At 40.8% G+C, this 15,739-nt stretch overlaps 1 protein-coding gene across 1 annotated transcript; it reads right to left on the bottom strand.

Moving 5' to 3' along the window:
* Nucleotides 1-11,086: 11,086 nt before the first annotated feature.
* MAP10 (microtubule associated protein 10) lies at nucleotides 11,087-13,644 on the bottom strand. Its single transcript, XM_058020842.1, has one exon. It carries the CDS (start codon nucleotides 13,639-13,641, stop codon nucleotides 11,239-11,241), a length of 2,403 nt encoding a protein of 800 aa, XP_057876825.1. The 5' UTR covers nucleotides 13,642-13,644; the 3' UTR covers nucleotides 11,087-11,238.
* Nucleotides 13,645-15,739: the final 2,095 nt, after the last annotated feature.

Raw genomic sequence — 15,739 nt, 5'->3', positions numbered from 1 at the left:
TGAGGTCCTAGAGAAACTTCCACTGGAGAGTCAGTGTATAGCTTGGGATACTGTATCCCAAGGAATGTGTGTATGGTGCTTATTGGAAAGCAACAAGAACGACCAGTGGCCTGTGAGGGAACGCTGAAAGAGCTGTGGTTGCTGGGTCCAGAGAAAAAATAAAAGGAGAGACAAGTCCCAAGTATGCAGAAAGCTCTCTTAAAGAGGAAGGGAAAAAATTGCTCTCTTTGTCAGTGGCACATAAGAGAGAAAATAATTTTATTTGTGGACTTAAATTTTATCAGAGGACACTGAGGTTTGACCCTGGGAAAACCTTTTAACATTCAAGATAATTAAGCACAGGAACATGCTGCCTGGGGAAGATGCATAATCTCCCTTACTGATTTTTCTTTTCTTTTTTTTTTTTTTTTTTTTTCTAAAAAGGAGCTAGAGAAAAATCTGTCAGGACTGATATAGTTGCAAGCTGATTTTTGCCTTAGGGCAAGGGGATTGGTTAGATGAATTCTTGATTTCTTCAAGCACTATTGCCTATAGTTCTATGTCACTGCTGAATTCAGCACTTCCATATTCATGTCTAAAAGCTGGCTGAGTATATAGGGAGCCTGAGTTTTCGCTCAGACCCCTCCCCTGTGCTTTCCTCTAATCCATAAAATGAAGCCCAGAAGGGGTAGATCTAATTATGTTTTAGTTTAGAGGCACAAGTATTAGGGAGGCAAGAGATAAAGAATCTCGGGTGAGAAATGCCTTGCCTTTCCAGCAATGTCCTGCCAAGTGTACTGAGTTCAGTGTTGTTATGCTCCCAAATGGCCCATCTATGATTGCATTAGCACAAAGTATCACTGTCTGAGAAGAGTTCACATGCAGAATTCATTGAATTAAAATTTAAGGCAATAAATGAGGGCTTATAATGTATTGGCAACATTATCAGTAGCAAGATTGCCAGTATATTAGTGACTATGATGGATTGACTACTGGGGAATTCATTAAATTTACAAGTCTCCTCAAATGAATCCACTGGCTAAAATACTAATTGCTGCCCTTGGGAGCACTTTGGCTAGTTAGTTTCCAAGCAGAGCTTACTCTGAGAAAAGGATTATGCTACTGATGTTTGCTTGAATTTAGGAGTAGAGTCAATTTATGTTAGGGTTTTTCAACATTGACAGTAGTTTCTGTTTGTACAAAGCTTGCTGCCTTACTAAACATAGGGCCTAAAAAAATAATTTTATGAGTGAAAAATAGATTATTTAACATAAAATTCCCCAAAAGCATAAATATAAACACGAACCAACATTATATTTGTGCAATGAAGCCTAATCTAAAGGCTGTGATTGTTTGGTTGTGCAGAGGATGGAAGTGATTTCTGTCTGTGCAGTCACTTTTGCTAAAAGAGAATTGCTGAAGCTTTAAAAATGAATGTAGAGAAATCCTCTAGTTGTTGAACTGATGGACACTTCAAGGTTAAAGTTGCAAAGTCAAGTGTATCTGCATATTTGTTGAAGTGCACTGGAGAAATTCTCCGAAGATTGAAACTTTAACTCTTCAGCAGTCTGGATCTCTAGAATTTTCTTGGATTAGCCCAAAGTGCAAAGGGTCACAATGTGGATTTAATTTTCTTATTTGCAAATTCTGATTATGGTTTATACAACTGGAGACGGTAGAAGCAGATCAGACCTTCTCCAGGTGCTTGTGATTGAATCACAAATTGGTTTATTGACTACAAAATTGAGATCTTTAATAACTTTCATGGGTCAGTACCTGCAGAGGCAATGCCTTTAGTGGAACTAGAATTATAACTCAACTGTAATATAGAAAAAATGAACCATTTTTGGATGAGGTGACATTTTTTTATAGACCCTTAGTGTTATATACTAAATGTTAAAGATAGCAGTAATAGTTACCAAAGGCTGAGAGAAGACAGGAAATTTAGGGCTTTTTCATCTGGTGCTGATGGGCTGCTATTCTGGGACCCTGAAGACCAACACCTGAATGAATCACTGTCTGACAGTGAGTGCTGGGGCAGGAGAGAAGTTTTCTTACACTTCTGAGCTTTGTTTCACAGTCCCAGGTATAGCAGCTGCAGTGGTAGCTGGAATAGTCTTATTGTTACAATACAGTCTTTCCTTTGGGCTTTTATCTTGCACAAGATGCAATCCTGGCATGCCAAACCTGGGGAATGAGTGACTCATCTATTGTATTGCCTTGTTCTCAGTAAATTGCAGTGTGATTCCCAATTTACCTGCCATATGGTCAGTTCCTCTTAAAATTCTGACTGCACAAGCAATTTATGCCCAAGAACATAGGGAAGGAGCACATTACTTACAGAGTATGTCATCAAGCAGTGTGATCCAACCCATTAAATGGGTGACATCCTTCTCTTTATGTGGACAGTTTACTGGCTCTGAGGTTTCAAGTGGGAGCTGTCACTTACACTTTCTGATAATAAAACTTAATTAAAATTTCATTCCTGTACCAGCAAGTGCCAGGTCACCAGATGGTTCCTAATAGTTATGTCCACATATTTTGTGCTGGATTGCAGCAGATGATGTTTGTGCTAATGTTGCTGAGACAATTGCTATATGTACTTTGCAAATGTTTAATACAAATATCTTAGTGTTTAAATAATGTGAAAAGAACCACTTCAGTATTAATCCATGTAAAATAATAAATTTCCACGAGACCCAAACAGCTTTTTAACTTCAATAAACTTATTAAAAATCAGAATTTCAGAGATTGTAAAAGCTATAATCCAGTCAGGGTGGTAATTCAAGTCACACTGTCTCGTCATATCAGTATGTGTAATATAAGTAACAATTATCCTGAGGCAATTGCTTTCCACAATAGGGGATAGGATACCCAAACTGGGAAGTTAGAGTAGATGTTAACACGACAAAAAAAAAAAGAAGGAAATTGCTGAGTGTAGCAGTTTTATGGAAGGTAAGAAAGGACACACATTGAGAGGATGTGCATCAATACACTTCATGCTTCTGGAACTCCTGCTTAGGACCTTCTGGGCCCAGAAATACACTCACTGTGCTGGGCTTAGAAGTGTGTGTCATGAGCTCCAGGCCTATCCTTGGCAGAAAGAGAGGATGATCACTGGTAAAGTTGCAGGCATGGATTGGACCCCGCTTCCCTGCCTTCCTGTGTTCTTGGAGCCCTTTTCTCTTCTGGTTGTGCACATGAAGTGGTAGGTTGGCCTTTTTTCTTGTAGCTGGTTCTGTGACCATATGTGGAATAATGGAAGAGGAGAAGATAAAGTGGTTGCAGAAGATTCTTGTAAGAGCAGACATCTGGGCTGCTCTGAGTAAATGGCAAGAGGGAGCTGTCATGCAGAAATGGACAAAATTATTTTGGTCACTTCACAAGCAACAAGCGTGATAGTGAAAGACAGAACCAGCTGCCCTCTTAGACATGTGAACTGAGGACAATCACAAAGACAGATTTTGAAAAATAGAGTGCAATAATAGATGATGTGGTGATTGATGGATTTCCTGACCACTTCCTTGAGTGGGGACAGGAGGTTTCCTAGCTGATACATTTGCTTCAAGAGATATTTTTTGCTTAATATCACTTAACCTCTAAATGTGCTTGAAACTCTTGCTGATATTCCCCAATGCTGTCAGGAAAATGATGAAAAAAGAAAGAACAAGGAATCCCTGTCACCACTGGTGACTTAATTTCTAGACTTTGAATGGCAGGGATTTCCTTTTTGCTTCTTTGGTTGTTTTTGCTTTACCCTTTTGTCTTAAATTAGGGTATCAGAGGGTATGTGGTGATATGTGTGTTTCTGTGTGTACTGCTTATTGTTATGCAGAACAACTTCTAGACTGAAAAGAAAAAAAAAAGATCAGCAAGTTGTGGTGTGTTGTGCAGGAACAGTCAAAATAGCATTTTTTATATATTAGCCATTTTTATTCAGATTGTCTTAAATGACAAATTCTTCCTTGTACAATCAGGAAGCTGATTGAGACACCAGTTGAGATGTTTAAGTTAGCCAAGGGAGAAGCAACTGGCTCCATCCAAGAGGCACTCATCCCTATAAAACTTACTTCCTCCTTCCTTTCATTGTCTGTCTTCATTTTAATAACACATGGGTCGAAATGGCCTATGGAGCTGTTCCAGAAACACGTACTTTCTTTGACCTGGAGTGCAGGGATCAAACTCTTGTTACTATTGCATCAGTACAGCTTTAGCCTGCTTTCTGGTGTACATTGATCCATAACTTTGGTATTTACTCCAGCTGCAGAACTGTTGGCAGGCCTGTGTGAAATGGCTCCAGTAAAAGCAGGACTGCTGGGATCTACACTATTGCTAAACTCAAACCAAAACAAAATGTGTATCTATACAGTTCTTCCTGTTGAGATCAGAAGTAGAAGGAATAAGTACAGTGAAGGACACTGTTCTCAAATTATTTGGGATGTTAAGTGGAATGGGAAAGTGCTTGGAACTATTTCTTGAATGGTTTCTGTAAACATTCCTTGAATAACTTTCCTGTGTCTAGGAAAGTGTAAGAAGATAGGGACACTTCCTAGAAAAATAGTTTTGTCTTCCCTTTTGTTTGTTAGAAATCCCATAGATGCTGGTGAAACAAAATTTCAGTTCCATGTTAAGACTTCAAAAGAAGCAAAGAAAAATTCAGAGGAACATCTGGAACTTACCCCCTAAATTGACACGCTTCTCTCTAAGTTTGGCCAGGACTCACTGTTCTGGACATATATTCTGGACATGTAAATGACTCACTGTTCTGGACATATATTCTGGACATGAAAATACAATCAGCAGCTGGAAAGGGATGCTTCTTTGGCTGACTACTACGCTGCTATAAGGTATCAGATAAACAAAAAGCAAATTTCAGTAAGGACTCTTGTTGCAATTAGTGCTTTCCTGGATAAAGACCTTGACTGTATCAAGCCATACTAAATTCACATGGCATGTGTGTAATTTAACAGAATTTAATCAACAGCTAAAAATTTGAAAAAATGATGCAATTAAAAAGTGGTGTTTTAACAGTGATGAATACCAGGGAAACATCAGGTTACCAAATCTGCTGCTCTCATTGAAAATGAACCAAATCCCCTGTTGATAAAAGCTTTTGATAATGATGAATGTGCTCCAATATTTTGTTATTAAAAATGGGTAGGTAGGAAATGTACTGAAGTACCTTGAATTTGTGTTCTTGTCTTTTCATTGAGCCCTGTGAAGGCTGTTTTGAAGGTTGTTTTGAAGAAACCCTATATATGGATTCCACTTTACAAATAAAGCCACACAATGTTTGGAGGGCTGTAGAGTAACACCGTAGAGGCAGCAGGAGATGAGATGAGAGACCCGCAACAATCAAAAGGCTGTTAACAAACAGATTTTCATACATACAGTAATTCTATTGCTGAGTCTCATTAGAGTTATGGATAAGAAAATCAAAACTGCATGCCATGGTACATCAGAGTTTCCCTCATACTGTGTTTGATGTTAGCAAGGTTTGACAATACATCCTGAAGAGTTTCCTTCCCTACATATGCCATTAAATTTTGATCATTACATTAGTCTTATCCTAGTGTTGACATCAGCTGTCAGGAGTAAGCAGACAAAATGTTAAGAACTGCAATGTAGAGAAGATCAGACATGATCTGATGGCTTCTGTCTAAACTTTTATGTCTGGCATGTTCCTGTGGACAAGAACTCTAGGAAATGCAGGTACCCACAGAGAGGATGATCAGGGGTGATGAGAAGGAAGGAAGGAAACACAGATGTACAGCAATATCCATTTTTTTTTTTTTTTAATTGAATGAAGGTAGAGTTACATGGAAATGGATACAGAGAAGGAAACAAGTTCATAGAGGAAGGAAGGGGATAAACCATGCAGAGTCCAGCAGACAATGGTCAGAACTTTAGTTTGATATCAAGGATGAGAACAAATCAGTGAAAGTGTCTGAGAAGTGTTAGGAGTTTTTCTTAATGATAAGTAGGGCAAGATGAATTCTAAAGATGGCATGAAATATGTGATGAGAAACTGGAACAAGCTAGGCATCAAGATGAAAGATATGATGGGAGAGCAGAAAAAGATATCTCTGAAATGAGGTTCTGGATATTGTGTTGGCATGGAAATTTAGGGAGGAGTCAAAGGTTAAGTACTCTCTACATAAACATAAGGGACAGGAAAAATACTGAATCTGCCAACAGTTGAAGACAAAAGAAAAAGGGCTGGAATATCTTTGACGCCAAGGGAGTTTCTTTCAATCATGATACCGCTAAACTTTCCAAATGCCTCTGCAAATATTTGTTGAAGCATGACTTATCTTCTTTCAAAAACATTTTTGCATTCCAAGTGATAATAAAGTTAGTCCTCTGCATGGGTTTCCATTCCACAACCATTTTTGAGGTGACTAATTCTCATGGAATTTCAGGGGATTTGACCATTTAAATACCTTTATTTCCTTTTAAAAACCTGCTACCTTCTGCTAATAGCTACATAGAGAACATAAAGGTATGAAATTTTCAGGCTAATAACCAAAATGTTTGTAAAATGTCTATAATTGTAATAAAATCTATAATAGACATCTGAAATTGTTTTAGTTAACATTTTAATTTTATAGAGGTTTTTTGTTGTTTCAGGAGGAAAGGTGGGGTTTTTTGGCTTTGGGGTTTTTTATTCTCTGTACCTGAATAAATCTTTAAATGTTCATTTAGTTAGGAGTAATATGTATCTCAGATGTTATTTAATCACTTCCTCTACCAAGCCATGTTATTTTAAACAATTGGTAAATGAATCATTTGCAGAAGTCTCTGCAGAACCGAAGATTAATACTGCTTTCCTCGGCATGAGGCACTCAAATTTATCCTCTAGAAAACAATAGAGAACATAGAATGCACTTCTGGGAATATGCAAGCAATTCTGTAAAGTCAGGGGAGGTTTACATTATGATTGCCATATAAAATTCATACAAATGAAATCATAAAAGCCAAGCTAAAGCAAAAACAGTTTAATGCAGGTGAATGTCAATGCCAAACAAGGAAAAGACAGTGAAGCTGCAGCTTGTCTGGGTGACTTCAACATACCTGCATGCCTACAAGGGATTAAACATGAGGGAAGAACCTCAATGTGAACAAAACTGAAATTAAAATTCAGCAGTATACTGACTGAAAGAGAGGATGGAAAATGCAAGCAGCTATCTGGTAGCAAACATTAACTATAGCAGATGTGATTGCCATTAGCTCTAAATGCATGCTAAATTAAAGCAAACATCTGTTCTCACAGAGATGGCCTCAGTCATCTTAAAAGAAATGTAATTTGGAAATCAAAACTTTAAAAAGGCTTAAAAGGCAGAGTTTGGTAGAGACAGAGAAGCTTGCTGTCTGCCATGGGAAATGATAACTATGAGCAAATGTTCACAGTCCTAAATGGACATTCTACAGCTCTGAATGAGTGATGTTACACAGCCATTGATGAAGGTCTTGCATGTAGAAGTCTTTAAATGAAACCTTTTAAAGGTCTAAATACAAGATTCAATTATTTGACTTCTTTTTAGACAATCAAAGACAAGCAAGTAGTAAATGCTGATGACAAATGCTAAGAAAAAGGAAGCAAAGTTATAAAGATTTCTAAACAATGACTAACATCTAAATAATGACTGAGCAGCACTTGCACAGAAAGAAACAAAATTATTACAATACCAGGCATCACAAATACTGGGGCTTATAAAAATGAAAGTAGTAAGAACAAGTCAAAAGTTCAATTGCACTGTTACCAAGGCTGGATGGAATTTCAGAGAACTGAGGAAAAGGATTTCCAGAATGATGAAGGGATTACAAGTACTAAAATAGGTGGTAAGAAGTGTCATCATAGAAATCACAGAGAAGAAACTGTGTCATCTAATCAGAGTGCTGAGGAATAAAAAAAAATGGAGTAGAGGAAACCTACCTGGCTGGGATTTCTTTGCACTGTTCTTGGCCATCAAGTAATAAGATTTGTAAGAAGTACTTGAAGCAGGAAAATATTACAATAGAAAGGGAAGAGTGCCAGAAACTATCAGTATTTAGTATTCTGCTCTTCCCATCACATTATCAGTTACATAGTAGTGGCTATCTAGATTTGATTTAGTAAATAGTATGCTGAAATAACTGTTAAAAAACAGTTACATCAAAAGTCATAAAATCTGAATTAATGTGTAGATCTAAGTGTTTATTTCTTGTTTTGGGTCTTGTTGTAAAACATGAAATTTTATTTTATTTGGGCAGATTTAACCACCCTAAACTTAAGCAATGAAACGATGTTTTTGAACACCCATCTAAGCTATTTCTAAAATATCATACAGATTTAAAGCAATCTTGTTAAAGTAACAAGTCTAAAGTAAGAAGTGAGGTGGCTTTGTTTAGTGAGGATCTATAAGTTTAGATAATTACTTCTCACCTTTTAATTTCGCTGTAGTAAAGTTTAAAGTTTACAACAATATAAGACTTGAAGTAAATATAGTTTCCTGTTTAAAAGTGTGCAGCAAGGAAATTTTTAGATGTAATGAGTCAATGAGATCATGTATCCTTAAGTATTTGTTACTTCTGGGACAGCTGTGCAAGAATTGCACTGTATATGCTATTATTTGCTTCTCTCAGCATATTGTCATATCCCCTGCACAAACATCATCCATGCAATTCAGCCCTTACAGTTTAAAAATGATGAAAGAATGGTGTAAAACCTCCATTAGAGACATCTCTTATTAAAACTCAGGTCTTAACTACTTGATAACAGGGCTACAGGCTGCAAGTTATAATAACAAAACTGGCTAGCTAGTGTAATGTAGGTGTAGATTACTATAGGAATTGTACAAAAGGGAGTCTGCTGTGGCCATTTAAAAATACTTTATATTGGTAATTAATATCTGTTTTGTTCTGTTGTGTTGACATAAAATCCTCTTGTCATTAGCAGCTATTTCTTGCTAAGATAATGGTTTATGAATTTTCAATAACAAAGTTCTTTCCCATTTTTGTTGACAGAGAGTTGCTGTTTGAATTTTAAGTAAAAATGAATTTACACTCACAACAAGATAGTAATATCTGAAAAGACTATCCCTGGGGACAGAAATTACCTGCTAATCTCTCCATGCAATAATCACTACCTGGAGTATATATTTGAAAAGAAAAAAACAAACTAAGCCATGCAAGCATGATGCTGCAGTTTTGTTCCAGTGTAATGTCTTCTATTGTCTTCCTAGTATGCATTTTTTGTAATTTTCATTGTTCTCCTGATAAAATTATAAATGCTATTACACAGTAAACATTAGAAATTTTATTCCAAATAAAATCAGCTGAAAATAGATTAGTTTCATTATTTAAACAAAAGAAATATTGTCCTACCATATTTGCTTCTGAAAATTGAAAATTGAAGATGGAATAGGGGGTAGAAAAAAGACTGGAAATTTGCCCTTGAGTTTCCACCTGCTTGGAGCTGAAACTAAACTTTTACTTTTGAAATAAAATTTTCTTAAATAATGTCCTTCAAATTGTTCACTTGTAGCATTAGCAACTCATTTAAATAGCCACGTTGTAGAAATGGTTGGTCAGCATTGTATTTTAATGACAGTTTTGCTCATGAGACGTGCAAGACATTACTCCATCAATAAAATCAAAGTAACTGCCATGTATAAATGACAGTTGGAATCCATGTTTATCAAAGAAGTCCATGGCATTGCAAGAAAAAGGGGAAAAAAAATTTGTTCTAAATTTGTAGCTGATGAAAGAAACCCTAAATAAGATTTAGGAATTGCTTTGGCCAGAGATTCCTTTGGTATATATAGGTAATTTCAGCTGCTTACCTTTAGATTAAAAATATTACTAGTGGTTTTTAGGAAGTCAACACTAGATACTCCAATAATCCTCACAGATGTTCATGCTTTAAATAGGAGAGGTGCTGTCATTCCTACAAAATAAACACATAGTAGGAGGGAAAGGAAAAAGCTCCTCCAAGATGTTAGAGTGTAAACACTGGCTCTTGTAGTAAAGTACATGGAAAATTACAGTGAGAAATGAAAAAGTTGTGTAAAGTTCAGAGTTGTGTCAGTCAGATTGTAAATTATAAAGAAAAGGGGAGTGGATAAATCTGTCATTTAACCCTGAGGATAACTGTCCTAATTGAGGAGATAGTTAGCAATCTAAAGCTGACATAGGAGATGACCTACTCAAAGAGGGGGAAAGAGGGGTACATGAGACTAAAAACTAAGGCAGGAATTCAAGTCAAAAAGCACCTCTAAAATTTAGGATCAGCACATGGACTCTAGAAAAACCTCTGTAGTTAAACAGAAGACATTAAGTTCAATGATCAAACTGGAAGCCATAAAAAGCAAACTCGAAATCAAAAGCAGACATCAGTTCAACTATTTTAATGGCAAAGGAGACATGGCAAATTTCTCATTACCTCACATCTTTACATCATGACATAATATGCTCATTTGTTCCAAGTTTCTGGACTGTGGGTGCTGACCCCACCTCTTTCCCTAGAGTCAGAGAATGCAATCAGGGAGTTGTGAAGCGTTGAAGATTTACTATGCTCTTCCTTACTCCTTGCATACCCTTAGTCTTCAAGGTCAAGTAACTTCCATCCACCTCTTAAAGCTTGCCCAGATTACACAGATTTACTACCACCAATAATTCTTACACTATTCAATAATAAATTGTGAAAATCTGACTTAAATGAAACTTCAACCTAAGAAACTCTGAAAGGACTCATCCAGTTCTGGTTACTGTGTTTAGTGATGGAAAAGGGAAACAAACACATCATTATACTGACTAGCTGATAAAATTCTGTGATGCTACTAGCTGTGACTGTATGTTCTAAGTAACTAATTCTAATGAAAAGGAAGCTTGGAAATTTTCAGGAGGAATAAAACCTTCTGTTTGGTTAGGAATGAATTTTGTACTTGGCTGTTCTGGTATGATGATATTACATCTACCCTGGACTACTTTTGTTGGTACTGGCTGCTTTTGCTGCTTCTGTCTCAATTTCTGCTCTGACAGTAAGTTATGCTTCATGTGCTCTTTGGATTACTTTTGTGTTAAGATACTGACACTGAAGTCAGGCTATAGACACCATTTGTTAGAGATTCAAATAGTAATTTATTTTAAAAATCTTGTAACTAAATTCACTGATGTAATAAGTGTACATGATAAAATATTAAATTTAGTTTAACTAAATGTAACAGGATTTACAAAGTTCAAATATTGTATCTTAATCCAGACAGTGAAAACTTATAATTACATTGTGTATCCTGGGAGTTTGTTTATTACAAGTTCACTGATGTCTTTGTACTGATTAGGGCCATGTAGTTTTTCCAGAAAATCATCTTCTTTGTCTGACCTACTGTTTTCCAGAACACTAAGTTCAAGATCAGACATGTTAGATGGCAAGTAAGAGCTAACTTGAGTTACTGACTGCTTTTGTCCTGTAGAGGTCCGCCCCTTTCCTGTATTCAGATCAGTATCAGATTTAACTTGTTTGCTTCTTGGTGAAGATATTTCTTTAATATGTCGATCACCCCTGTTCTCTTCCTTAGTCATCTGTTGGACTTTCTGCTCTTCATCTTCTAATAATGATGCCTCCATCTCAGCAAGGTTAAGTGAATCAGCAGATTCAGCACTAGTTCCCATGCTGGTTTTAAAGTTACAGTTTCTCCTCAAAGACTGGACTGGAGATGAAGCTGAAGGAACTGGCACAAGATCTGAAGTACTTTGAGCTCTTTGACTTGTCTTTGAAATTCTGGACCTGCTGGATTCTGGCTCTGTATCTGACCTATCTTGCTTTGGTCTTTCAAGCCACAGAGGTTCAGGACTGCTGTCACAAACTTTCGAATCTCTGCCTGTACTCTCAGCATTGGTGAAATCTTGTGAAAAATCTGTGTTCTCTGGACTAGCAACAAAGTCATCAGAGTATATGAATTCAGAGTTGTTTTCAACACTCCTGCTGGAGCTTAGTTTATGACCACTTATAACAGATACATCATCATGCTCCATGGTTTTATGATGGATTAAGTTTATTGTGTCGTTGTAACTTCCTTTTGCATTAGCGTCTGATGGGAATGCTGCTGGGAGTTGAGCTTTTGCATACTTTTCCTCATGAGCAGATTTTAACAGAGTTTCCTCTGGTAAGGGGGCTGTAATTATTGAATTGTTCCTGGATAGACTTGCAATAGACTGTTTTTGCAGGACAGGGGATTTATCTCCTGTCACAGAAATTGACTCTGAGAGAGCACTGTTTTCTAATGAAGTCTGAACAATTTTATCCAACTGATTATTCCGCTTTGAACTGCCTCCTGTGCTACAATGCCTGCAAGACACCACATGCTGTTCTTCAGTATTTCTGACCAGTTTTCTCTTGGGTAAGGGGCTTCTCCCATTCAGCATTTCCATTTGCTTTTTTCTGTACTGCTCCCTCCTTTCATGAATTATCAGCTTATCTGGGTTGGTCTTCTGTAGCCGTAGCCTCAGTGTATTTGTCAGCCCATACAACAATTTCTTTCTGGGAGGTCTGTTCTCCTTAGCTTTGCAGCTCCTTTCACAGGCTGGCTGTTCTTCAGGCACAGCTTTCTTGGGTCGTCTCCCAACCCCAGAAGACTCTGGGGAGATGGCCTTTTGACTGCCTTGTTTAAATGGAGGGCTCGGGACTTCACTGTTCCTGCCAGGCCCCACAGGTGTCTCTGCAGGCCTCAGGGCAGCAGAGTGACTGGGAGGCTGCGAGGTCGTGTCCCCACTCCCTGGGGCCTGGTAGAGCCAGGCAAGATGGGGATGGAGACCAGGAGCAGGCACAGCGCTGCGGGTGAGCACCGACAGCTCTGCCAGCAAGGCGCTGAGCAGTGGCAGCTGCACCGGGGCGGGCTGGGGCTCTCGAGGGCTGGCGGGGTGCAGCAGCGAGGGCCCAGCACTGGGACGCGGTGGGCTGTGGCCCTTGTCCTTCTCCTGCGGTCTCTGCGGCTCGACATCCCTCCATTGCCCTACTGCTGCTGGCGGCCGCTGAGGCTCAGCCGGCTCACGGCTGTAATAGAGCAGCGGAGGGCAAAAGATATTGCCTTCCAGCTGCTCACCCTCCTCCTCCTCTTCCTCCTCCTCCTCCTTCTCCTCGTCTCGCGGTTCCGGGGTGGCGGCAGGCGGTGAGGCAGGGCGAGGGCTGGCGGGACGCGCCCCACCGGCCTCCAGGCTGCTGAGGAGGTAGCGCAGGAGCAGCTCCCCGACGGGCCGGCCCGCGCTGTCCCGCAGCGCGAAGCGGCCGCGGCTGCCGCAGGAGGAGGGCGCCCCGGGCCGCTGCAGCAGCTCGGCGGCGGGGGCCAAGGACACGGCGCAGCTGCCCAGGAGGCGGGGCGGTCCCGGGGCGAGCCCGGCGGGCAGCGCCAGGAGCAGGGCGCGGAGCGGGCGGCGGCGGAGCGCGGCGAAAAGCGCGTCCGGGCGCCAGCGGAACAGGCAGCGCTTGCCGCGGCCGAAGGGGAAGGGCTGCCCCGGCCGCAGGGGCGGCGCGGCGGCGGCGGGGCGCAGCACGAGGGTGGGGAAGTCCAAGAGGCGCAGCGCCACGGCCGGGTGTTCCGCGGGCCCTGGGAGCTCCACGGGCCCCGGGGGCTCCGCCACCCGCAGCGCCTCCACCAGCAGCTCCAGCGCGAACAGCCGCTCCATGCCGCCCGCGGGCCCCGCTCTCGCGAGAGGCCCGGATGTGTGCGGGGTGCAGGCGAGGCCGGCCGCTCTCTCGCGAGAGTCGCGTCCCAGCCCTGCTGCCTGCGCGGCGCAGCCCGGGGGCCGCGGGCTCCCAGCCGGGAGGGAACTCGGGCCTGGGGCCCTCAGCGCTGCTCGGCCCCGCGTCCCACCGGCAGGGGTGTGTGCCTCCAGCGGCTCCAGTGTGCCTCCTGCTAACATGCTGGCCGCCCGCCCTGGTGGCTGGGTGGGGGGCAGCACGCGTAGCCCACGGAAACAAGCGCTCTCCGGCGTCTGAGCACAAGCGCCTGGTGTGTGGTGGCAGCAGCCGTCGAGGTCCTGCCCTCGGCTCTGAACACCCTGGTCGTGTGATCCCCACTGGAGTTCTCAAGAAACAAGGAGCGGGGTGGGGTTGGCTCTGTGCACCATCAGGCAGCAGGAGTGGTGTTTGTGGGGGCGTTTAGGGACCTTAAACTGTTTTCACATTTGCAGACTCAGTCAGTTGGGTTGGAAAAGAACTCTGTGATCATTAAGTTCAGTCTTTGACAGAACACTACCATGTCAACCAGACTGTGGCACTCAGTGCCATGTCCAGTTATGCCTTAAACACCTCCAGGGATGGTGACTCCATCACCTCCCTGGGCAGCCCATCCCAATATCTAATCACACTTTTTCTTAGGGAATTCTTTCTAACGTCCAGCTAAACCTCTCTTGGCACAGCTTAAGACTATGTCTTCTTGTCCTATCCATAGTTGCAGCCTGTTCCTGCTCCAAAAGAAACATGGGAGTCTGTGTCAAGGGCTATGTACTGAAGAGTCTTTCCACAGTATCTTGGATATGCATTGATAAACTCATATTTTCTCTCCTGTCTGCATGTAAAGTGGGAGTTGAAGTCAACACACTTGTGAAGAATTTCATTCCTTGGCCTTCTGCCTGGCAAAGAGAGTGCCCTTCCCTCTCTGGCCAGCTTCCCTTACACCACAGTCTCCTTGCTGCAGGCACAAGGAATACCTGCTGAGATAGAAAGAAAATTGTGTTCTTTTCTTCAGTTAGTAAGTTGACTCTAAAACAACATCTTAACTGAGGATGTTGGATTAAAATTACGGTACACCCTCATTATTTACCAGCAGCAAAGTAACTGAAAGAAAAACCAATCCCCTCTCTCTTTCTGGTTATTTCCTCTTTTTCCCCCCATTTTCCTTCAGGTGTCAATTCGCAATTCTTTAGAAAAGTAGAAACCAACAGGAGGTAGTCAAAAAATCCAACTCTTCCCTGTTGGTCAGATCCCTCGATTATTATTTCACCCTTCATTTGCTGTTATATCTGAGAAGAGAGTTAAGGAATTTGATTCCTGGGTTGTGATGAGGACTCAAGAATTACATAATTGAGTTCTCAGTTCCTCTGCTGCCACTATTCTAAGCACGTGAATCTTAGAGCTACACATTTCCTGCCATTAAGGCTGCCAGCATTCACGTGTGGCACTGTACTGGCATTGTGGCAGACAAGACAAATGGCCAGTCTGTTTTACTACTGTATTCATGTCCTGCCATCTGCTTTTTTGTGTTTCCTTCTCCTCCTCCAGTTTAGTAGACGTTCTCCATACAGGAGAAATGGCAGACGACTTCTGTTACACTGAAATTGACAGAGATTTCACAGTGGTAAAATGGTCACTCTTGAGGTTGCCCACAAAGACAATGGATCAGCATTTTTCCTATTTTATAGATGGATGTTACTGTGACTGTGAGGTTTAGTCCATGATTTCTCTTATATTTGAAACTTGCCATCTTTGTAGAGGAGGATGCATCTTTCTGCATGGTAACTGCAACTGGAGTTTGGGGGTGAATTATGGAGGAACCATATTCTTTTTTTAAGATGCTGAATCTCTGCATGTTGAAGTTTTCAGTTTCATGGCCGTGAAAATCAGACAATTCCTATATTTTGTTCTGCACAGACAATAAAAATAAAAAGTACAGAATACTTGTGAAAACTATAGGTGTTAATAAGCTGTGTAAGATCAGTCAGCAAGCTGGTGACGAAACAATTGTTTAAATAGAAAGGAGTAAGGAATTTTGAGTTTGTTGCA

Source organism: Melospiza georgiana, chromosome 3, assembly GCF_028018845.1.
Source record: "Melospiza georgiana isolate bMelGeo1 chromosome 3, bMelGeo1.pri, whole genome shotgun sequence".
Classification (NCBI taxonomy): domain Eukaryota; kingdom Metazoa; phylum Chordata; class Aves; order Passeriformes; family Passerellidae; genus Melospiza; species Melospiza georgiana.
This window is presented reverse-complemented; position numbering and strand designations above follow the sequence as displayed.

Coding starts and splice junctions, on each gene's coding strand:
- MAP10 (XM_058020842.1), bottom strand. CDS start 13,641: ATGGAGCGGCTGTTCGCGCTGGAGCTGCTGGTGGAGGCGCTGCGGGTG.